Raw genomic sequence first — 25,242 nt, 5'->3', positions numbered from 1 at the left:
TGTTTTAAAATGGATTTGTTTTGTTTCTCTTTGTTTGTAAACCTCCAGTGATAACCTCCATTAGTGGTTATATCAGATGTGTCTCTATTGTATATTTAGCTCATGGACTGAAACTACATGAGTATCTGACTGGAGGAAATTGTTTCACCTGTACCTGTACCTTGGAGATAAAAGCTAAAGCTGAATATGGCAAGTGGCAGAAAAGGGGGTGTATCTGTGGCTGTAAATGGAAATTAAACCACGTTTGTCTATCTAACACGTTGTTCATATTTAGTGCATGGAAAAGGACGCATGTGCATGCTATAATGAAAACATGAGTGTCTATTGATGACTGCCAACAACTCCTTTTCTGAGACCTGTACCATACTCTTCCCCAAGGGATCTCTCTTCTTACTATTGCAACCAAGTGGGTGTTGTCAGTCACAGTATTTCATACCTCAGTTAGGTAAACACGGTCCTACCCTATAATCTACTAAATTAAAAGTAAGAAGACTGAGAAAGCTCTTTACTGTCAATATTCATTTACATGCAGCTGGCAAAGAGTCATGTACCCAGCTGCACACCAAGATAATTAGAAGAAAACACAGCTAACACACAATGTTACACAGAGGCACAGATGAAAAGTGTCTACTGGCTCCACTCTTTCTTCCTTAGTAGTGTCTTTTTCCTTAGCTAATTTTAGTTGATGTCACTTGGAACCCAATAATGCTACTGAAAAAATTAAGCCTGCCTGGCTAGTGTATGAAGTCCACAGGAAACTTGGTAGAGATACTCCTATATCATTGAACCATCAAGAAATCCATTCAGTAATTTAAGACAGTATCAAAACCACTGCACCACAGGGCTTTTTCCTGACTGCAATTTAACTGAATATGGAAATACCACGAGAAGAGTGTCCAGTCACAAACACAAAACTGCCCACTCCCTCACTCCATGTTTGTGTCTGTGGGAAGGCAGAGACACCCAGGAGGTAAAGTCTACTAATTTGAGCATGCATGAATCTTGTGTTAGCCTGCTCAGCTATACCAAACTGTTTATTCACTCTCTCCAAAGACTATTTTAACTATGCGAGCACATTTCCTTCTTTTCCAATTCCAAACAGCATGCATCTACCTGAGGGTCACACTTTATGATGGACAGAGACACTGGAAGCCACCAGATACGACTCCTTCAGCTTCCCAATACTAACCACACCATGCTGCCCTGTGTTTCACCTTCTCCTCACACCAAAGGCCACCACTCCACATATCCCTTGTTTTGAGTTTCTTTGCTCATTGTCTCTGACACTGTATGCCACTGATTACTCTATGTGCTAAAAATTCAACCTTTCCCCAACTACCAGAAACGTATATTCATGAGGACAGGGTCTGTGCCCATCCCACTCAATGGTACATAGTGTTGAAGCTATGGATACACAAACGAGTGACAGCAGGGAAATTTATCATCTGTGAGTTCTGAAATGACGTTGAAATGATCAGGCACAAAAGCGAGTCTCTGATTCAAGACTGGATGCCTCACTTCAAGAATATTTCTTTACACAAACATAATTTTCCTTATTCTTGATTTTATTTCAGATGAATTCACTTTAAATTTGAGCCTAAGGATGGACTCCATGAAAATCAGTAATACTTACTTTTCTTTCCATCCATATCAGCATGGATTTTGCGAGCCAAAAATCCACTTTTGTATACAGCAGCATTTGGGTCATGAGGAATGTCCAGGAACGGGTTAGTTGTACTCCCAATACGACTGATAGTCTTCGGGTGTGTTCCATTAGCCTTTTCATCAGTACCTTCCGAGGGAGACTTTTTTTTCTCTTCATCATCTCTGCAAGGGAGAAAACACAAAGACTGAAATAAGGACTTGCCATAACTTTCAATAAGTATACTGATTTAGAGTCAAATCCCTGTTTGCTAATAGTTGATTCATAAGAACCACTTTGAAAATCAGGAACACTACGACAAGACCAAAGGAAATAGCAAATAAATAAAGGAGAAGAAACACAGATCAAAGGCACAGAAAATATTTTCAACAACAACAACAAAATCTCATAAGAAAATTTCCCTAACCTCAAGAAGAGGAAGATGCCTATCAAGTACAAGAAGCATAAAGAACACCAAATAGAGCAGATAAGAAAAGAAAGTTCCCCCAGTACATGATATTTCAAACAGGAAATACACAGAACAAAGAAAGAATATTAAAACCTGCAAGGGAAAATTCCAAGTAACTTATGAAAGAAGAGACATGTTAGAATAACACCTGATAACTCAGTGGAGACTCTGAAAGCCAGAAGACAGAAGTTCTACAAACTCTCAGAGACCTCAGATGCCATTCCAGACTACTATATTGAACAAAACTTTCAATCACAATAGATGGAGAAAACAGTACATTTTATAATAAAACCAAATTTAAAGGAATATCTATCTACATATCCAGCCCTCCAGAAAGTGTCAGAAGGAAAACTAAAAACTTTAGTTACTACACCCAAGCAAACACAAGGAATAAATATTCCCAGACCAACAAATTAAAAGATGGGAAGTACAGACACACACACACACACACACACACACCACCACCACCACCACCACCACCAAGACCGCCACCAAGACCACCACCACCACCACAACAAAATAAGAATCAATATACAGCTGGGCATTGGTGGCGCACGCCTTTAATCCCAGCACTTGGGAGGCAGAGGCAGGCGGATCTCTGTGAGTTCGAGGCCATCCTGGTCTACAAAGTGAGTTCCAGGAGAGCCTCCAAAACAATACAGAGAAACCCTGTCTCGAAAAAAACCAAAAAAACCAAACAAACAAACAAACAAACAAAAAAACCAAAACAAAGAATCAATTTACATTGTTCATTGATATCTCATTTCCCCAATTAAAAAACATAGACTAACAATATAGATAAGAAAACAGGATCCATTCTTCTTCTAAATCCAAAACGCATGCCTTAATATCAAAGACATCAAATCAGTGTAAAAAGGATTAAAAAAGATATTCCAAGGAAATGGAGCTAAGGAGCAAGCTGATATAGTCATTTTAATATCAGACAAAAGAGAGTTCAAACTGAACTAATCAAAAGATATAGGGAAGAATACTATATACTTATTAAGGAAAACCCACCAAGAGGACACTGTCATTCTTTTTTTTTTTTTTTTTTTCTTTTTGGTTTTTCGAGACAGGGTTTCTCTGTGGCTTTGGAGGCTGTCCTGGAACTCGCTCTGTAGACCAGGCTGGCCTCGAACTCACAGAGATCTGCCTGCCTCTGCCTCCCGAGTGCTGGGATTAAAGGGGTGCGCCACCAATGCCCAGCTCGACACCGTCATTCTTACTATCCATGCCCAAACACAAGGACACCCAAGTTTGTGAGAGAAACACTACTGCACCTTAAATCACTTACTGACTCTCACACTGAGCATGGGAGACTTTAGTAACCATCTCTCATCCATAGACAGGCCATCCACACAAAAACTAAACAGACAATTGCTGGAGCCAAGTGACATTATACACCAAACAGACCTAACAGTTATTTACAGAACATGTTGCCCACCACAGAAAAATTTTATGGAACTTTTTATGGAAAAAATTTTATGGAACTCTCTCCAAAATTGATACTTGGACACAAAGCTTTGAAATAACACCCTGCATCCTATCTGGCCACCACACAAAAGCTAGATATCAACAACAACAGAAGCAACAAAAAGCTTATAGACTCATGGAAACAGGAACTGTCAAGGCAGAAATTTAGAAGGAAATCAAAGACTTTCTAGAACTGAGTAACAACATACCCAAAACTTACTGCGAAAAAGGAAGATGGTTCTAAGAGTCGAGTTCCTAGCATTAAGTGCCTAAACGAAGTAATTGGAGCAATCTCATACTGACAACAGCACACCTGAAATCTCTAGAACAAAAGGAAGAAATTAAATCCAAAAGGAGGAAGCACTAAGAAATAATCTAACTCAGGGTAAAATCCATAAAATAGAAACAACAACAAAAACAATACGAACACTCATTGAGAGCAAGAGTTGGTTCTTTGAAAAAAAAATCAACAAGATAGACAAACCCTTATCCAAGTTAACTAAAAGGCAGAGAGAGAATATGCAAACTAATAACAGACATAAACAAAATTCAGAGAATCAATAACATACTTTAAAAAAAAAACCTGTACTCCTTCAAATTGGAAAATTTAAAAGAAATCAATAATTTTCTCAATACATACCATTTAACAAAATTAGATAAAGATCGGATAAGCAATTTAAACAGACCTATAACCACTAGTGAAATACAAGCAGTAATTAAAAGACTCCCAATTAAAAACAACAGCAACAAAAAAAGCTCAGGGCTAGACTTTCAAAGAACTAAGCCGGGCGTTGGCGGCGCACGCCTTTAATCCCAGCACTCAGGAGGCAGAGGCAGGAGGATCTCTGTGAGTTCGAGGCCAGGCTGGACCGACAGCCTCCAAAACAGAGAAACCCTGTCTAGTAAAAACCAAAAAAAAAAAAAAAAAAAAAAAAAAAGAAGAACTAATGCCAATGATTTTCAAATTATTCCACAAAATAGAAACAGAAGGAACACTGCTCAATTCATTTGATGAAGTCAGTTATTTTAATACCCAAACCACATAAAGTCCCAACAAAGGGAATTACAGACCAATTTCCCCTAAGAACATGGATGCAAAAATTGTCAATAAATTACTTTCAAACATAATCCAAGAACAATGGCTTATTACTCAGTTATTTTAAAAAAATGACATCATGAAACTTGCAGGTAAATAGATGGAATTAGAAAAAAAATCCAAGAATACTTTAAAAAGATCATCCACCATGATTAAGTACACTTCATCCAGAGATGCAGAGAAGGTTCAACATATATAAATCAATAAATAAACAAACTGAAAGACAAAAAGCACATGATCATGAGATGTAGAAAAGGCCTTTGACAAAAAAATCCAACTCCCCTTCATAACAAAAGTTCCAATTAGAGATTAGGGATGCAAAGGATATACCTCAATGGACTAAATGAAGTTTGCAGCTAGTACTCAGACACCAGCTTAAATGGAGAGAATCTCAAAGGAATTCTACTGACCAAGACCTTGGGACTACATAGCCCAGGGACCTGGGGTAAAATCAAATACTACTGTTCTTAAATACAAAAAGTAGCAATGGAATTACCCCTAATGACATTCTTTTATACTCATAGATCAGTGTCTTGCTCAGTCATCATCGTAGAAGCAGATGGGAACAAATACAGAGACCTACAGTCAGACATTATGCAGAGAGTGAGAGACCTTCAAACACTCAGCCCTAATAGAGATGTGTCTATCAAATCCCTCCCCTCAGGGATCTGGCAACTCAGCAGAAGAGGAGGTAGAAAGAGTGTAAGAGCCAGAGGGGCTGGAGGACACCAACAGAACAAGGCCCCCTAAAATCTAAAATCAATCAGATAGATGGTCTTATGAACTGACAGACTGAGCAGCATGCACAGGGCCTCAATGGCCCTGCACCAGGTGGGGTCCTAGAGCTGAAAGGAGAAGCAGACACATACCCCCATCACTAACCCAGAAACAATCTCCAATTTATAGCCTCTTGTAAATGAAAATTTAGTTTCTTCCAAGGGGTCTCAGTGTGGAAACTAATTACACTTCAGGGTAGGCTGCATGCCCAGCATGATGGCAGAGAGAGCAAACTCAGGCCTCGAGAGAGGTTCCTTGTCTCATAGGGACGCTTTGGGGGCTCTTCTTTATTATTATTTTATCTCATTTATATATTTTTCTTCTCTCTTTTTACCCTATAAGGTCCTTTGAGTATGTATTATGGCTTCTAACTTGATGTTTTTATGGGATTCCTGAGTATGTAAATGAGTCGGTCTCTTTCTTGTGCATTCTCTTAGGACCTTTTCCTTCTGTTTGTTTTGTCCAGTGTGTTAGCTTTTGTTTTATCTTATTTTATTTTATTACTAAAACTTAGAATAAGCCTGTTCATTTTTCTAATTAGAGGAAGAAAGGGGGTAGATTTGTATGGGAGGGGAACTAGAGGAGTCGAGGGAGGGGAAAACACATTCAGGATATATTATATGAGAAAAAAATCTATTTTCAATAAAAGAATAGAATTAAAAATTAACAAAATGCATTATTCTGATTTTAATTAAATAAAAGCCCTATAATAATAGCCAGCAGTTAGCGACAGTCTCCTCTGTGCCAAGTATTAATAATGATCATGACAATTATGTAAGATCAATATTAGCATTTTAAATTGCAGATAAGGGAATAGACTCAGTGAATCCAAATAAATGCCCAAAGTTACAGACTCAGCAATTAAGAGGTAATGAAGGTATGACTGGAGTATCTTTACAGCTCTTTTTTCTCCTGCCATGATGGCTTCTTGGTTATCTTCTTTCAAACAATGGGGGGACTGGTAGGGATTGTAAGTTGCACTTTTATACTGGTTCTGCCAGAACAACAGGTGTATAGCACACAATTGGTATCTACAGATTGAGCACTGAGAATAGTACTTAGCTTTGTCTACCAAGCAAACAGGCTCATCATTAGCATCCAACCCCCAGATCAAAGCTGCAAGTGTGTGAGGGAGGGCAGTGTCTTCACTGTGTTTTGGTGTCACAAGGGGTACTACTTTCCCCACTATCACAAAGGCATGGGCCAGCCCACCAGCTACTGTGAAACTCTTATTTGCCTTGCCTTGTTTTTTACATCTCTGTGCCATCAAGCATGGAAACTTTAAATCTTAGATAACATTCCAACTATGAAGAGTCCAAAAGATTAGATGATCAATATTCAGTTAATGAAGAAGTAAAAAAGGCAGAAGAAAGCTACTCACAGGAACGGATAAGCTGGAAAACTAAATCACATAGCAAGTCTGTCTTATGTTGTTTTCCATTCTTTATCATTGACTCTTTTACTAACCTATACTTAGCACTCCAAAATATTTTAAATAAATCAAAAATATCTTTCAAAAGTAGTTTATGAGGAACGTGGAGAAAAGCAGTCATTGTTCTCTTATGGTATCTGATAAGCAACTGAGAGATAAATGAAGTTAAAATTGGAGCTCTTCAACATTCATATTTTACATTTATTTTAAAATAATTTTAGACTTGTAAAGACAGTACATCGAGTTTCCATATGTCCAGCTTCTCCTGCTAGCATCTTATATAACCACAGTGACATTTTCTAAAAGTAAAAAATTAACATTAGTAAAATACTATGGATTAAAGAGACCATTTTTCAGGTTTCAACAGTTTTTTTCATTAATCTACTTTTTGTTCCAGAATCATATCCCGAATCCCATAATGGATTTAGTCATTTTCATCACTGTCATGCCTCCTTATTCTCTTCTGGTATGTAACAATTCCATAGCCTCTCCTGGTCCTCCACGACCTTCACACTTTGAAGAATTCTGGTCAGTTATCCAGAAAATTATTTCCCATTTGGATTTGTTGGGTGTTATCCCAGAACACTGAGGTTGCAGTTCAGGTGGGGAGAATACAAGTTAGGTCATATATCCTTTTTCAATTCATTAGATCCAGGGGTAAATTTTTTTATTGGTCATGAGATTAACTAACCATGATGACTTCTAAGTAGTGTCTCTCAGGGGTCTATACAAAGTTACTATGTTTTTGTAAGTATTTTAGTAGAGATAGCTGCTTAACTCATATCCTACATTTTGTTTGCCTTTGCCTTATGTTAACATTCATAGGTGGATTTTCCAATGGCAATTATTGTTGTGGGGATTTGTTTCTTGTGTTTCACATGTTTCTTTCAGTGTGTTCATATGAATATTACAGCCCTGTTCTGAACTTTGCCCCATCTCTGGCAACTGGTCTTCCTTTTTTTGGCCTACAATTTTGCCTTTTCCAGAATGACTTATACTTGGCTTCTATATATTTATAAAATATACTTAACATCCTCCACATTTCATGTCAACCTCTAGCTTTGCCTTTATTATTGTGGGGCACTGTTTAATTGTACAGATATACCCAGATTTTTTTATCCACATAAGAAAAGGCATTATCTGGTTTCCATTTTTATATTAAAAATGTGTTTTTAAACAACATCATGTATGCGCTATAGAAGTACAGTACTATAAATCTTTCACAGATTAGAAGGGTAATTTCTACCTTTCAGACAGAACCTTTACCTCACAGTAAATGTTATAATCAGAGGGGGAAAGATGAAAGTCTTCACACAAGATCAAGAACAAGATGCCAACATTTAGTATTTCAGCATGGTGTTGGGAAGTGCTAGCCAGGGCAAATAGGCTAATGAAATAAAAGACATTCATACAGGAAAATAAGTGTCAGTAAAACTGTGTCTTTATGCTGAAAGTGTGTGTTTCTGTTTTTTTTTGTTTGTTTGTTTGTTTGTTTGTTTGTTTTCAAGACAGGGTTTCTCTGTGGCTTTGGAGGCTATCCTGGAACTCACTCTGTAGACCAGGCTGACCTCAAACTCACAGAGATCCGCCTGCCTCTGCCTCCCGAGTGCTGGGATTAAAGGCGTGCGCCACCACCGCCCGGCGATAGTGTGGCTTTTATAAGAGGAAATTCTAAGGACATCACACAACAAAACAAAACAAAGATTAACAAAATAAGTCCCACTTAGAACTTTCAAATCCAGTAGAATTATTCCTTAGAAAATAAACAAACCAAAATTAAGTGTTTCTATGAAACACAAACAAAAAATTGGTAAACAATTCCATTTACAAAGAATCCCATCTTCCTCCCAAATAAAAATAACAGGGGTATTTCTCACAAGAAAGTAAAAGATGTGGGCATTGAAAATTATAAAACACTGATGAAAGAAATGGAAGGATATACAAATAAATTAAAAGAGTTCATGTTCATGGACTGGGCAGATTAATTGATCGAAGCAATCTTATTTCCTAAAGAATGCTAGAGAGCCTATGTAATCTCTTACGAGTATTTCAATGACATTTCACAGAAAAATAGACAGTAAGAAGCTTAAATTTCTCGTGGAACCAGAAAACACTCTGAACTGTAAGAAATTCAGAACAAAAAGAAGAAATAGTAGGCATAACGTGCCCTTATTTGACAAAGTTTTCTCTTAGTATCTGTGCAAAACTGGATTCAAGATTTCTCATGAGTACTCAAGGCCTTTACATAAAAGGAGGTTGTACTTTTACATAAACTACACATCCAATTATACAATGTACATGATGTGTAAACAATTGTTATTATGTAATGCAATGTTTAGCAAACAATGGCAAGAAATAAAAGATAAGCACGTACCTAATATACAGTTCTTTCAAAATATTTTCAATATGTTTGCCAAATTCATGAATATGGATACAGTCCAGCTGTATTATAATAAAACCAGATGTTACTAGTAATAAACTAGACAGACATATCATCCAATGGGATAGGATGGAAATCTGGCAATAAATCTAAGTATCTGTATTCAGTTGACTTTGATAAAATGTCCTAGAACTCAAACAAGACGACAGTCTCTTAAAAATGAAGCTGGGAAACTTGACTATTATCTTGCAAAGCATGAAACCAGATCCTTATTATCAGAAGAAGGAAAAAAATAAACCCACACAGTCAACTCACATGGATGAAATGGATAAAGGACTTAAGCACAATAAGATCTGAAATGAGGCAAACTTCACATCAGTCTGGCCGCTGGTTTCTTAGGTGGGACTCCAAAAGCATGAGCAGCAAGGAGCAAAACCAGGTAAATAGGGTTCATCCAAACCGTGAAGCAAAAGACTATTAAGGTGAGTAAACAGCCCTTGGAATATATAAAAAATATTTGCATATCATCTGAGAAGGTTCAATATACAGAGGGACTTGCATTTCTCAAAAGAGACAGGAATGGTCCTTCCTCTGAGGATATAATTACCTGTGACCAACTGTGGGGTGAACCACAGATCACATAATTACAAGAAGAAGAGAGGATAAGATACTTTGAGTGGAAAAAAGGGTAAGAGAGCATTATATAAATTCTACCATAGCACATTTTAGATTAATGTAATTTTTGTACAATTTCTAAAAACTCAGTATAAAAGTAATTATAATAATAATCTATAATGATTATATACCAGAGCAATATTATGGATAAATAGAAACAAATAAAAATACCTCAGAAATTTTCAATTAGTTCTTATACTTTTATAATTTACTATTTGACATTTTAATGACACGTTATACTTCTTTTGGACAGGACTATTAGGGTTACCAATTCTGATACTTGAGTACTAAAAACTAAAAGATACTTGAATAGTACAGAAACTGAGTACTTTTGAACAAAATAAAGGTTCTAAAATATTCTCTCCTGAAAAACAAGTACTTTTAATGCTGTAAAGGTTAATGAATGACCTTGTCAGACTCTGGGGGCACAAATCCAACCTGCTCCCAGATGTAGGCTGGTGCCATCTGGTGGCAGCTGTCTTTGGATCCTAAGCATGAACTGACTGCTTGGATCTGAGATGACTGTGACAGAATGCTATTTGTAGCAACGTGAGAGAACTTTCCTGGACCTTCTGCTGGAAGCTTGTCCTCTCTCCCACAACATCCCCACATCTTTTTCAACACGGAATGACAGAAATATGAAACAATCATCTTCCACCTGTATTCACATCATTCCTACGTGTAGCACTTCAGGGCTCTATTCATTCATTTTGATCAGATGGCAAATTGTCCCCATCAGTTCTTTGGGATTTTCTGCATAGAGGATCATATTGTCACAAGCAGTTCTTTGATTTCTAGACCTGGATACCTACACCTTTGTTTCTCATACTGCATTGGGTAGGGCTTCTACCGTGATACTGAAAAGCAGCAATGAGATGAAATGGTTTCATTTCCCCCTTTCTGCGCCGAAACAGGTAAGCTTCAAGTTTCTCATCACAATACTTGCTTTTATTTGATCTGGGAATACTGAGGGTTCTGACATTGTGCACATGACACATTGGTCTATGCTCTAATGACTTTTTCCAGTTTGGTAGTTACTTGAGGCATGTGAGAATGTGCACTGGTGTTCCTGTTTACTTCAATATTCTTGGACAGATTATAAAGAACTGGGAAAATCTGTGCCATAAATGTGTGGCAAGATTTACCAGTGACACCATCTAGGTGTGGTGCTGGTTAAGAAGGTAATGAATTACTTATTCAACTGCTTTAACATATGTTGACCATTGAGTTTTGGCTGACAATTTTTCTTTTTTTTAATTCTATTTTATTTAATTAACACTTCTTTCACATTCTGATCACAGTTTTCCCTTCTCCCACTCCCATCTCCTCCTCCTCCTCTTCCTCCTCACCCATCTCTATTCAGAGAGGGGCAGGCCTCCTGTGGGCTTGAACAAAGCATAGTACATCAAGTTGAGGTAGGATCAAGCCCCTCCCCTTGCATCAAGGCTGGGCAAGGCAATCCAGCATGGGGAACAGGTTCATAAAAGCCAGCTAAGCACTAGGGACAGGTCTTGATCTCACTGCTAGCAGCCTTCCAAACACACCAAGATACACAACTGTCACACACTTGCAGAGGGCCTAGGTTAGTAACATGCAGGCTCCCTAACTGTTGGTCCAGAGCCCATGTGCTCCCACAAGTTCAAGTCAGCTGTCTCTGTGGGTTCCTCAGGGCTGATGTTTTCTTTAAAGAATTTGTTCCCATTAAATCTGCGGGCATAGAGCTGTTTATAATGTCTCTTTACAATCCCTAAGTGTCATAGCATTTTAATTTAGACCTTCAATTTTTATCATAGACCTTAGCCATTTTACCCATCTTTTCAAAGAATTAGCTTTTAGTTAACTCTAATTAGAGTTCTCAATTTCATTAATTTCTGCACTAATTCTTTGTCTTTTCTATTGACTTTTTTTTTTTTTTACTGATCTTTCTGCCCTGGTTTCCTAATGTGGAAAGTTAAATGACTGATTGAAACCCCTTTCTTTATCTATACACAAGTTGCTAAGTAGTTAAGTACTACTTTAACACAGCACACACATTTTGAAAAGATGCACTTTTATATTTTTCTTTAGATTAAAACGACTTAACATTTTTCTTCAGAGTTATTGTACTCATGGAATATTTAAAAACATGATGCTTAGTTTCTACAATTTATGGGATTTTACAATTTAGTTGATTTCTAATTTAAGTCCATTCTAGTGAGGGGGCAATAGTATAAGCTTTCCAATTAAAAATTGTTAAGGATGTTAAGGTGTATTTTACTGTGGCTGGGAGTGTGACCAGCTTTGGTTAATATTCCACATGTCCTTGAGAATAATGTGAATTCTGCTGTTACTGTATGAATTCACCAAGGATTATCAATTATATCCAGTTTATTGATGGTGCAGGAGAACTGAGCAATGCTGGACTTGGACATTTAGCCTGTTATATCAACCAATTCATGTGCAAGTAAGATTTAGAATCTATCAGCTTTTGACTCACCTATGGTGATATTTGGTAGATGCACACATTAAGGTCTATCATGGCTGTTTGGGGGATAGACTCCTCTATTATTATCATCAAACATCTTCTTCATTCCTGAAAGTTTTCCTGCTCTTAAATCTTCTCAACTGAACTAATGCAGATACTTCTATCCTTTTCCTCAGTGCCAGTTATACAGTGTTTTAGTCCATACTGCCACTTTAACTTATATGTGCATTTGTATTTAAAATGGGTTTCTTTGGGCTAACAGTTGTCAGGGACCTCCGCCATAATCCAGCCATAGCATTATCACGGCCTCCTCCTAGAGAAGACGTGACTCCAGGCCACACTGCAGAAATACTGCCTCTTAAGATAGGAAGCAAGTTCCGAGAAAACAGACTGGCAGCTTATTCGTCAGTTAAAGATTAAGCTTAATGAAAATTACCAAGTCACTCCGGCTATAGGCTTGAGCAATAGAGGATAAGATTTTGAAAGATAGAATTAAAACCTACAGTTAGGTCACCAGGTGACACAGGATGGTCTAATCTTCCCTCTGACCTCTGCTCTGCCAGGCTCATCTCAGCTGCAGTTAACACCCCCATTCCTTCCCCTCCTCACTTCTCACCTACGGTCTTATAAAAATCCCTTTGGGATGTATAAAGGTTGTCGGCTTGATCAGAATCTTGCCATCCCTTCCTGATCTGTCCTCCACTTTATCCTTGGTGTCCCTGGTCTTACCTTGGCTGTCCTCTCCCCTGCCCCCGGACGGGTTTGCTTATTAGCTTGAAATGAAATGCCAAAATGTAGGGTTCTCTCTCATTCCCTAAATTTACTCTACTTCCTTTAGTCTGAGCTACCTGGATCTGTGGCTTGCCCCTGGTGGGAAAATTATCAGTCATCATGGGTTCATTATCTCTTTTTCATTCTCTCTCGCTTCCTCTCCACATGCTGTTAGGATGCTACACCTTCTGGAGTTGTTAGGTTCTCAGATATTCTGTTCTTTCTCTAAGTCTTGGACCCTACTCTTTTCTCCCTTCAGAAGTGTCTTTTCATATATCCTCAGGTTTAGAATCTTTCTTCACACAGGTCCATACTAGGGCCCAAACCCCAACCATGTCTGTCAATACAGAGTTCCACTTACTTTTCCTTAGCACTCCCATCTCTTTGCTAGTATCTCCCATCTGCTCACACACGCTGCCTACTTTATCCACTGCAGTTCTTAGCAACTTAACCAGAGTAGTTTTAAGTCCTGGCTCTGACAAACCCAACTTTCTTTTAATAACTGATGCTGATGCTGCTGCTCGCTGCTTCTTCAAATTGTGTTTTCTGATTTTTAGAATGTTCTTCATTTTTTTCCTTATATCCAGAACTGAATTATAGGTAAATATATTAAATAAGTCAGTATAATGCACTGGTAAAGTGTATATGTTGGGAGTGCTCTAGAATTTCAGGATTTGTTGGATCGCAGGCTGTTAATGAACCTGTGCTTATGAAGTGCCAGATTCTTATGTGCCTTCAAGTTTTACATGCTATCCCTATAGCTTGGGCATGGAGTCATCTTGCGTTTGAAGTGCGCATTTTTCTTTCCTCCTATCAGATAGGCTTGAGCAACACTCAATAGCTTCAGCTCTTTGCTCTGTGTATATACAGAAACATTAAAGAAGGGAATGGGGTAACAAACCCCACTCTAAATCTTAAGGCACAGCTGTGATCACCATGCCTTATGAGCTTCAAACTAGATATTATCATCGCACTGAAAACCAAGATCCAGACAGGACTACAAGAGGATGTCCCTAACTGGGGTATCATATCACCTGCCGGAATGCATGTGGGACACAGCAGCTAGCAGGCAGCCAAAGCTCCATTCCCCTCCATGAAGAAAGTGCCTGGGTATGTTACTCACGGCACACTCAGCGCCAGCTTCATAGATACCAAAATCAAATCAAGCACTAAAGTTGCTGGGTGGTAACCCACTGATGGAAGTACCTAGAGGGATGCATAACGCATACTGAGGAGCATCTCTTAAATGAACCACTGTAATATGTGGCCTAGCACAGTGGTGTACAGAGCACTGTACAGTCATAAAGGGAGGGAAGAGTCCACATGAACTAAGTTGGCTTCTCAGCATGAGGACTCTTTTGGGGGTAGTTGAAATGGCATAATGGATTATGGCAGTTGTCAGATCTTATGGCTTATTTTTAAAGAAAACCGGGGAATTAGACTTAAATGAGTTTATAAAATAATCAACCCAAACACTTCAAAACATTTAAATGCGGTTCAATACAAGAGTAAATACTAAGTTGGGGACTGAGACATATTACACCAGATGACAGCTGGGAAACAGAGCAAGGCATGAACTCACTGAAGCAGTGATGACTTATCGTGGGTTCTCTGTGGTTCTACAGCATTATGCCATAAGGCACGCAGAGTTTAACATGGATCTGCCCTCCTCACTTACAAAAATAAAAACAAAGCATGCAGACAAACTTCAAAACATTACTGCATTTTATCTTCTAAAAATAGCTGGTTTTGGCATAAGCCTTTAAGTTGTGAAAGCATGGTTTATGCTTTTATCAAAAAGCATTGAGCTGTCTGTGGGGTGTCCTTTAATATCAGTAAGAAGTCTGCCAGATGTGAAGGAGATAGGGACTCATAGCTTCACTTTCTAAATGAAAATCTACTTTAACAATTGTAGTGTTTAACTTGCTAAACTAAGAACATTATAACTGGAGGACTTTATATAAGATTCTTTAAAGAAAAAGGTTTTGGAAATACATTAAGCTCAAACCTGGTAAGAGTCTTCCAAAAAACACACCAGGAACTTTTAATAGGCAGGCAACTTCATTTAGCCTTACTAACATGGCAATTTTTTTCTCACTTTTTGGAAAGACATCTAAGTGTGCATATTAATATGTAGAGACAGGTAAATGACAAAATCCAAACAAATATTATCTAACATGTTCAGGGCTTATAATTAGTCATTCCAAGTATATCGCAGGTCACTTAGAAATCATGGTTATTGTATTTCTTTTCACATTACTCTTTTCTAGAAACTGAAAGCTTAGCAAATACTATAGATGTTATTAAAATCCCAAATGACCAGCATATTAGAAAAATCCATCTTCATGGATCCAGCCCCCAGCATCTCTCCTGCCTCGGTGACTCTAAAACTGCTTTAAGACAAGTAGGGTAGTAACATTACACTCACATTCATCTAGTCAGCAACCAGATGACTTTGCATATTCACCACTGAAGATGTGAAGTAAAGACAGCTTCTCTAGCAAGGCCAGCTTTTTCTAGGCTAAAACTGTCTTCACAATGAAACCCGTCAACACCCCAAGGATCCATCTTAATCCAATCACTCAGAGAAAGTGTTTACATATGAAACACACAATGTGTCTGTTTTTCCTTTCCCTTCTGAATTCACCATTTGAAAGTGCAGAATTTAGTAGCAGCAATTACTCCAGATTCCTATGTGCCTGAATTATATACATTTGAAAAAGACATCATTTCACTGAGCCAGAGAGAAGAAAAAAACACCTCAAGAGTAAATGTTAAGTGTGAACTATGATCTAGGATAATAAGATGACATTTTATAGATATGACTGAGGAATTCACTAATTGCTGAAAGATTTGCTTTCTTAGAACACGGAAGACCAACTGATGCCCAGGATCAATTCTAGATAATAAATTATTTCCAGGTGATATGTTTTCTTCAGCCCAAAATCTTAAATTAAATACCAATTTTTAATCATTGAGCCATCTGCTTTTTTTTTTTTTTGGTTCAACTAATCTTCTCATAAGTGTACAAACTAGTGTGATTCTTCCTAACATTTCCACACATGTATGCCACTGTACTCTGCTCATATTCCTCCCTAGCAGTAATATCTTGTGGGAAAAAACTATCCTCTAAAAGTGTTAGAACTATTAATTTACCATCAGTGACACATGATACATTACCACAGTAGGGATATGTTTATAAGTTCCCACCCTCAAAGCAATGACACAAATCAGAAACTACTATGATTTATCTTTTTCATTGAAATAACTTTATCTCAGTGCAAAAATACTCTAAGAAAGGGTTGGAGAGTGTTAACTCAGCTACAAAAGCAGATAAACAGCAGATAGACTAAATGAGATTCTGGTTGCTGTTATTATTATAATTAATTTTTAATGAGACTAAGCACACTTTTCTTTAGAAGACTACTTTTTAAAGTAATTTGTTTATTTTATTTTATTTTATTTTATTGCATTAGTGTTTTTCCTGCATGTATAACTGAGTGAGGGTATCAGATATTGGAGTTACAGACATTTATATGCTGCTACATGGGTTCTGGGTATTGAACCCAGGTCCTCTGGAAGAGCAATCAGTGCTCTCAACCTCCAAGCCATCTCTTCAACTCCAGAACACTACTTTAAATCTAATGGCATACAAAATAATTCAAATTTTTATTACTAGATGATTCTGATGTGGGGAGGGAAAGCCCTAGGGAGAATTACATGGAAAAAATTAGTAAAAGAAAACCTTAGATTAAAGGAAAGAAATTATCTTCATAAGTAAAGGTGACACATCTAAGTCAAAACATACAAAACAAATGAAGTATATTAAGAGCTCCAAAGGAGCAAGGCTAAGTAACATACAAAGGCAGACCCATCAGAATAACACTTGACTTCTCAATGGAGACTCTGAAAGTCAGACAGACCTAGACAGACGTAATGTAGACACTGAGATACCTCGGATGCCAGTCCAGACTACTATACCAAACAAAGCTTTGAATCACTATAGATGGAGAAAACTAGATATTACATGACAAAACTAGATTAAAACAATGCCTATCCACAAATCTAGCCTTACAGAGAGTACTAGAAAGAAAACTCAAACCCAAGTAAGTTAGGTGTATCCATGAAAACATAGGCAACAGATAATCTCACACCAGCAAACCCCGATGAAAGGAAACACAAATACTACTACCTCCACCACCAAAACCAAATAAGGAATTAACCATCACTGGTCACTAATATCTCTTAATATCAGTGATCTCAATTTGCCTGTTAGAAGACGCAGTCTATAAGGGTGGGTATGAAAATAGGACCCATATTTCTGCTGCATACAAGAAATACACTTCAACCTCAAAGTAAAGGGCTGGGAAAAGATTTTCCAATCAAATGGACCTAAGAAACAAGCAGGTTTAGCTATCCTAATATCTACCAGACTTCAAACTAAATTCACCAAAAGAGACAGAGAAGGACATTTAATATTCATTACAGGGAAAAATCCATCAAGATGAAGTCTCAATTCTAAATATCTATGCCCCAAATACAAGGGTATCCCCATTTATAAAGGAAACATTACTAAAACTTAAACCACATATCAAACCCTATAATACACTAATAGTGGGAGACTTCAATACCCCACTCTCACTACTGGACAGGTTTGCTTAACAGAGAAATAAGGGAAGTAACAGATGTTATGAGTCAAACAGACTTAATAGACATCTATAGAACATTCCACCCAAACAAAAAAAAGTATTTTCCTTCTTCTTAGCACCCCATGGAACTTTCTCTAAAATCGGCCACATACTCAGCAACAAAAGAAACCTCAACAACACAAAAAATTGGACTAATCCCCTGTATCCTATCATATCACCATGACTTAAAGTTAGAATTCAACAACACTAATTGCAGAAAGCCTACAAACTCATAGAAATTGAACAATCATCACTGAGTAAAGCAAGAAATAAGAAAAGAAATTAGAAACTTCCTAGAATTCAACAAAATTGAAAGCGAAACATACCCAAACTTTTGGGGCACTATTAAAGCAGTGTTAAGAGGAAAGTTCATAGCACAAAGTGCCTACATAAAGAACTTGAAGAAATCTCACCCTCGTGACTTAACAGTACACCTGAAAGCTCTAGAAGAAAAAGAAGCAAACTCACCCAGGAGGAGTAGACAACAGGAAATAATCAAAATGAGGGTTAAAATAAATAAAATAGAAACAAAGAGAACAATACAAAGAATCAATGAAACAAAGAGCTGTTTCTCCCCAAAAATCAACTAGACAAATTCTTATCTACTAACCAAAGGGCAGAGAGAGAATTTATAAACTAACACAATCATAAATGAAAACAACAACATTAGGTCATACTTCAAAAACCTGTACTCCACAAAACTGGAACATTTAAAAGCAATGGATAATTTTCTGGACAGGCACTACATACCAATATTAAATCAAAACCAGATAAACAAATTAAATAGATTTATAACCTCTAAGGAAATAGAAGCAGTCAGATGGTTTCAGTGCAGAATTCTACCAGAATTTCTAAGAAGAGCTAATAACAATACTCCTCAAAGTTATTCCAGAAGGAACATTGCCAAACTATTTTTTATGAGGCTACAGTTACCCTGATACCCAAACCACACAAAGACTCAACTTAGAAAGAGAATTACAGACCAATCTCCCTCATTATCATTGATGCAAAAATACTCAATAAAATACTGGAAAACCAAATCCAAGAACACATAAAAAAATTATCCACTACGATCAAGTATGCTTCATTCCAGAAATGCAGGGATGGTTCAACATACGAAAATCTGTCAATGTAATTCACCATATAAATAAATGAAGAAACAAAACATATGATTCATCTCATTAGATGCTGAAAAAAGCATTAGACAAAACCATTCATGATAAAGGTCTTGGAGAGATCAGGGATACAAGTAACATACCTAAACATAATAAAGGCAATATAGCAAGCCAACAGCCAATATCAAACTAAATGGAGAGAAACTCAAAGAGATTCCACTAAAATCAGGAACAAGGCAAGACTGTCTACTCTCTCCATATCTATTCAATATAGTATTCAAAGTTCTAACTACAACAATCAGACAATACAAGGAGATCAAGTGAGACAAATTGGAAGGGAAGAAGTCAAACTTTCAGTATTCGCAGATAATATGATAATATACACAAGTGACCCCTAAAATTCTACCGTGGAACTCCTATAATGATAAACATATTCACTAATATGGCAGGATACAGGACTAGCTAAAAAAATCAGTAGCCCCCCAAAAAATAATAAAAAATAAAATATAAATATAATGCAAATGTATGTAATATATAATACATAAACATTAACACATAATGTTACTATATTATATATAATACTTTTAAAGATAAATAAGATAAAAAATAAAAAGTTAAATGGGCCAAGAAAGAAATTAGAGCATCAGCATCCTTTACAATAGTCACAAATAACAAAAAATATCTTTAAGTAACTCTAAACAAGTGGAAGACCTGTATGACAAGAACTTTAAGTCTTTGAAGAAAAAAACTGAAGATATCAGAAAATGGAAAGATCTTCCATGCTCTTGGATAGGTAGGATAAACATAATAAAAATGGCAACCTTACCAATAGCAATCTACAAATTCAATGGAATCCCCATCAAATCCCAACATAATTCTTCACAGACCTCAAAAGAACAATACTCAGCTTCATATGGAAAAAACAAAAACAAAAACAAAACAGGATAGTTAAAACAATCCTGTATAATAAAGGAACTTCTGGAGGCATCGCCATCCCTGAAACCGTATTTTCAATGTGCAGGGGTAATCTCATACATGAAGAGGGACAGAAAGAGTCCAATGTGCCACTACCCCAGATAACAAGCCAGGATAATTTATTATTTGATGGCAAACAAGAAACAGCTCAATTTAGAAGAAAAGATTGAAAAGGTTTTGAAATGATCTCCTTATAAATGAGTTGGTAGGTTAACAGGAAGTAGCAAAGATTATTCTATGATGCAGTTATAAAATGTTTATCCAGACTTAAAATGAGGAGCAAGGGCAAAGCACTTGGAACAAAAGTATAACCCAGGAATTCAGTATTGAAAACGGGTTATATTGTGACCTCACTACAGTGAGACCAGGTACAAACATCAGGGACACACATTTTAAGGAAAATTCCTTGTATTACTAAATACAAGTGTCAATGTAGTTAAAACAACAGCCATACATATTGAAGCATTACATCCATTGCTTTTCTTCCAAATACTATTGTACTTTCTTTTTTAACTTTATCACATTGACGGTTGTATTCTCTGAAGATCTCCATGTGGGTATATTTTAAATGCGGCTAGAATTAGTCATAAATGCTGTCTAATCTCTATCCTACTCCCTACTTTGATTTTTGTAAACCTGAACTCTGAATTGCCTTAAAGCTAAGGAAAATGCCACGGTGGTACACAGGGTTTTGCCCTCTCTGAATTTCCAGCATCCTTCATAGGACAAAGCAGTTCAATGGTAACTTTTCTGTGTGAGGTGGCTGACTTCTTCCAGTAGCCAGACAATTCTGTGCTTACTTCACTACACACTTCATATTCTCATTCCTTTGCTGCTGTTGTTCTCCATGAAAATTATTATGTTTTATTTAAATTAGAAACAAGCTTGCTTCCCATGTCAATCCCAGCTCCTATTCCCTCCCCTCCTCCCCCCTTCAGCCCCTCAACTCTCCCACCTAGTCCCCACTTCAGTCTCCAGGGAGGGTGAGGCCCTTAATGGCTGATCTCCAAAATCTGTCATATCACCCAGGGCAGGGTCTAGGCCCTCCCCCATGTGTCCAGGCTGAGAGAGCATCCCTCCACGTGGAAAGGGCTCCCAAAGTCCATCTGGATGCCAGGAATAAATAGTTATCTATTGCCTGAGGCCCTAATGAATGCCGAGGCCTCCTCACTGACACCCATGTTCAGGGGGTCTGGATCAGTCCCATGCGGGCCTCTCAGCCATCAGTCTGGGGTCCATCTTCAGGTCAGCTGTTTCTGTGGGTTTCACCTGCCCAGTCTTAACCCCTTTGTTCATCACTCCTCCCTCTCTGTCACTGGGTTCCAGGAGTTCAGTTCAGTTCAGTGTTTACCTGTGGGTGTCTGCCTCTGCTTCCATCAGCCTCTGGATGAAGGCTTTAGACTGGCATACAAGGTAGTTGTCAATCTCATTATTGGGGAAGGCCATTTAAGGTAGCCTCTCCACTATAGCTTAGATTGACAGTTGGTGTCATCCTTGTAGGTCTCTGGAAGTCTCACTAGTGCCAGATCTCTCTTCAAAGCTATAATGACTCCTTCTATTATGGTATCTCTCATCCTGCTCTCCTCTATTCTTCCCCCCATCAACCTTTCTGCTCCACCATATTTCCATTTTTAAAGTGGCCTCTCCTCCTTTCACACTTTGTTCTTATTTGACGCAGACTTGCACCAGAGTCCCATCTGTATCTTGTGCTCTACACTTGGCCAGGTTCTGAAGGACAGCTTACAGAATGGAGCAGTTGAGTGGTTGATCCTCCCTCTCTAGCTGCCTGGCAATAGCAGTAACTCTATGAGCATCTGATGGGACTCTCTTAACTTGTACTGTACCAAAGGCTGGCATAAACGGACTCCAATAAGGACTGTCGTAAGACTATGTACCTATAGGGAAGCCAGGCATGACATCAGAGGAAACAAACCCTGCCTTTGCCATGGTACCAGCTGGATGTCTTCGGACCTATGGATGAATGTGTCTTGATTTCAATTTTCCTCAGACAGATAAAGAAGGCTCTAGGATAGAGCAACACACTGTGTATGTACACACACAAAAAGGAAAGTATTTATTGAAACTTCCATCACATTTTAAATAGATCATAATGGAAGTGCTTTTGCTACTTGGTTGCCATGTCCCTTTCTCCTCACTCACATTCCCAAGGAGTATGATCCCTCAGTTATCTCCTTGTATTTAACAGTAGAGATCCCTTTAGTTACTACAGCAGTCCATAACTGTACATTTCTGTCTCCTCCAAGGAATTCCCATCCAAGTGTACAAATATCACACATTCTGCATCAGAAGCATCTTTCCTTTATGACCCGAACATGCATATGACATCTTTCAGTTATGCTCTGAGCTACACACATGCAGGGTCACCTCTCAATAATGCAGCTCATTGTATCATTAAAATTCTTTCTATAGCACTGCTTTTGGTCCCCCCCCCATTTCCTCTTCCTCATGCTAGGGATTGAGCCTGGTGTTTTGCACATGACAAATACATGCTCTCCCAGTTATCTCTCTGATCAACTTTTCCCATGGTGCTTTACGGAATTATCAGTCCATGCAGGCATTGCAGTAAGCAAAGGAGGAAATACAGCGAGAAGTCAGATATATATCATTTCCTCAAGGAACCTGGAGTCTAATGCAATTTTATTGCAAGTAGCTATAATTGGGGAATATAAAGTGATAGTGGCATCAGATAAAGTAAAATGGAGATCATTTTTGGTTGGCAAGGCCAGGAAAGACTTGAAGGAATGAGTGTCATAAAAGCTAAGCTGTAATAGATTTGGGGATAGGATTCCACACAGAGCATAGAGAAAAAGCCATGGGCACTGCTTAGTCACAGGAGCACTGTGTGAGGACAACAGAGTGCAATAAAGGAGGTTTCAGACAGAATGTGTAGTTTTACAGCATAGGCATGCTTCAGTAAGGTTATCGTAGAGGGAAGAAACAAGAGACAGATGCACATCCACTTGTTTAGGAGGCACACGTTATGTATGCTTCAATGAGTATGAGTGGCAGCAGCATGACTGAAAGGAAGGACACTGCTTAAAGCCAGGTCTAGAGAAGTTATGGCTGAAGTCAAAGGTGATGCAGAAGCCAAAACTCAGGCAAGTAGGAATTTACTGGTGTTCATAACAGTAATGAATCTATTATGAGAGCCAGAAAGAGATGGTGTATGTAAGTGTTGGCCCAAAGGTAACTGAAACCTAGCAAAGCAGGCAGAACTGTACCCATATTGAGGGAGCGTTTGTATAGAGTTGGCAGGTAAAGTTTAAGGAATGAATGAGAATGATGTTAGAAAACAATCCCTCTTTTCATTAATATGGACTCATGTCACAGTAGACTAGTGTCATAAGAAACAAGATTGGCCTCCCTTGATCTTTGATGTTAGCAAGAGGAGAAATCAGATAAGTAGATGGTATACACATGATGTATTTTAAGTTTTGGTATAAACACAATTTTACCAACACATTTTCTTTTACGATGCCATTTCCAAAGATTATTGTAAGGTGACTAACTGTTTATTATATTCAGAATGTTGACTAACAAATACTACTACCACCAGTAGTAACAGAGTTCTCCAAGTTTCCTCAGGATTCATATAAAGCAGGAAAGACAACTGACATAAAATAAAATAGCTCTCTAAAATCACCTGCAAGCCATAACGAAAGGAAGTAAGAAAAAAAACACATTATTAAAAAGTTGATAGCAGCATACTCACACTGCCCATTCAAGCTTCTCATTCTTGATTGAGTTGTACAGAGCCTGAAAACAGAGGAAATAAGATCAAATTAGGCTTTTTATTATGTTTTGTATTCTGAATTCAGTAAAGGAGCAAAGTCAGAGGTGTCAGGAAATTTTGAGCAACTTCCTCATGCCTTCACAATCAGATCCGTCTCTTTAGAAGCTGACGAATTCACATGGGAGGCAAATGAACATTTTTATGAAACAAAGAAACATGCATGAAGTAAAAACTTTCAGAAACAATGCACAGTACTGTACATTGTGTCTTGGTACAATAACATTAGGCTATGATTGAACTCAAGCCGGGCATTCTATTTCATTCATTTAACAAATGTTCTAACAATGTCATTAACATGGATTTTAAGGGTAGTCATACTCTTCAGTAAAGGAAGAAATGTGATTGCTCTTATGCTACATAAAGAGACACATGGAAGAGGACCTTAAGCCAGCTACGAAAATGTATCCTCTGTTAAGAGTCTCTTCACCAGTGATTCAAGTGGTTTTTATTAATCTAAGGTCAAAATTCTCCTTACAGTTCAGTGAGTGCTATACATATATATATATATACATATATATGTATGTACACACACACAACGGAGACAGAAATCTTGCCAAGGGTTGGGGAAACAGAGACACAATCCTATCAGCTAAGACAGTCTCCCTGGCCCTCCCAGAACCAGGACTCCATATAGAGAGAGCCCTTGTGATCAATTTGCTCATCTATAGCATCTACCCAGGAAAATGCTTTAATTTAGAATAAGACAAAGTAAAGACAAATGCATTTCTAATATTCAAAGCCATGGCAGAAAATACAGAAAAAAATAATAAAATTTAATGATGCTAGAACTTTTCTCCAATAAAGTATTGGATCTGCTAGAGGCTAAATGCTAAGCAGAGGCTATCTACTCTGAGACAGGGAAGGAGGGGCCATTGCCACTCAATCACTTTTCAGATGAGGAAGGCTGAGTGTGCCAACCAAAGGACTATACTCCCATAGCAAATTCCCTTCTTATCAAAGCACTTCCAAATTTAGTAGAAATACATTGAAAATACAGATTTTGTCAAAGGTACAAGAAAACTAACCAATTCAGCTCTTTAACCAAAAAACAAAACCAGCCAAACCCAAAAACAAACCACAAGAGCTCCAAATGTGAAGGTTAAAAAATTCTACTCGATGCCACAAATGGGAAAGTCCGCAGCATGAAACTTAGTTTTAAAACAGGTGAAGTAGCACACACCTGCAAGCCTGGACTAATAAAAATTTCAGAGTTGACTTTATCTCAAAAACGGTAGAGAAAAATTGTGAACAAAACTACTATCAATCCTGTGTAAGCTTGCCTTCAGACAGTGTATATAATGTCTATCCGAAAAAATGAATTTCCTACTCAGATTTGGGTTCCTTCCGAAGACAATATGTAAGATATGCAAGTATTGAATATTTTATATGCAAATACTCCAAGACACAAAAATTCTGAAACATCTTTAGACCCAAGCATTTCAGACAATGGATATCCTGTCTATACTATCAA

At 37.7% G+C, this 25,242-nt stretch overlaps 1 protein-coding gene across 6 annotated transcripts in view; it reads right to left on the bottom strand.

Moving 5' to 3' along the window:
- The window catches only part of Psd3 (pleckstrin and Sec7 domain containing 3), a 435,804-nt gene that overhangs the window by 81,253 nt on the left and 329,309 nt on the right, over positions 1 to 25,242 (bottom strand). For all 6 annotated transcript variants that reach the window (XM_040742209.1, XM_040742210.1, XM_040742211.1 and 3 more), the window contains 2 exons: positions 23,691 to 23,734; positions 1,634 to 1,827 (listed from right to left, as the gene is read on the bottom strand). In XM_040742209.1, coding sequence (XP_040598143.1) covers positions 1,634 to 1,827; positions 23,691 to 23,734 — 238 coding nt within the window. The remainder of the gene's footprint in view (positions 1 to 1,633; positions 1,828 to 23,690; positions 23,735 to 25,242) is intronic.

The sequence above is a fragment of the Mesocricetus auratus genome, unplaced genomic scaffold (assembly GCF_017639785.1).
Source record: "Mesocricetus auratus isolate SY011 unplaced genomic scaffold, BCM_Maur_2.0 Super-Scaffold_6731, whole genome shotgun sequence".
Taxonomy (NCBI): Eukaryota; Metazoa; Chordata; class Mammalia; order Rodentia; family Cricetidae; genus Mesocricetus; species Mesocricetus auratus.
The sequence above is the reverse complement of the archived record's forward strand: the minus strand, read 5'-3'. Positions and strand labels throughout refer to the sequence as shown.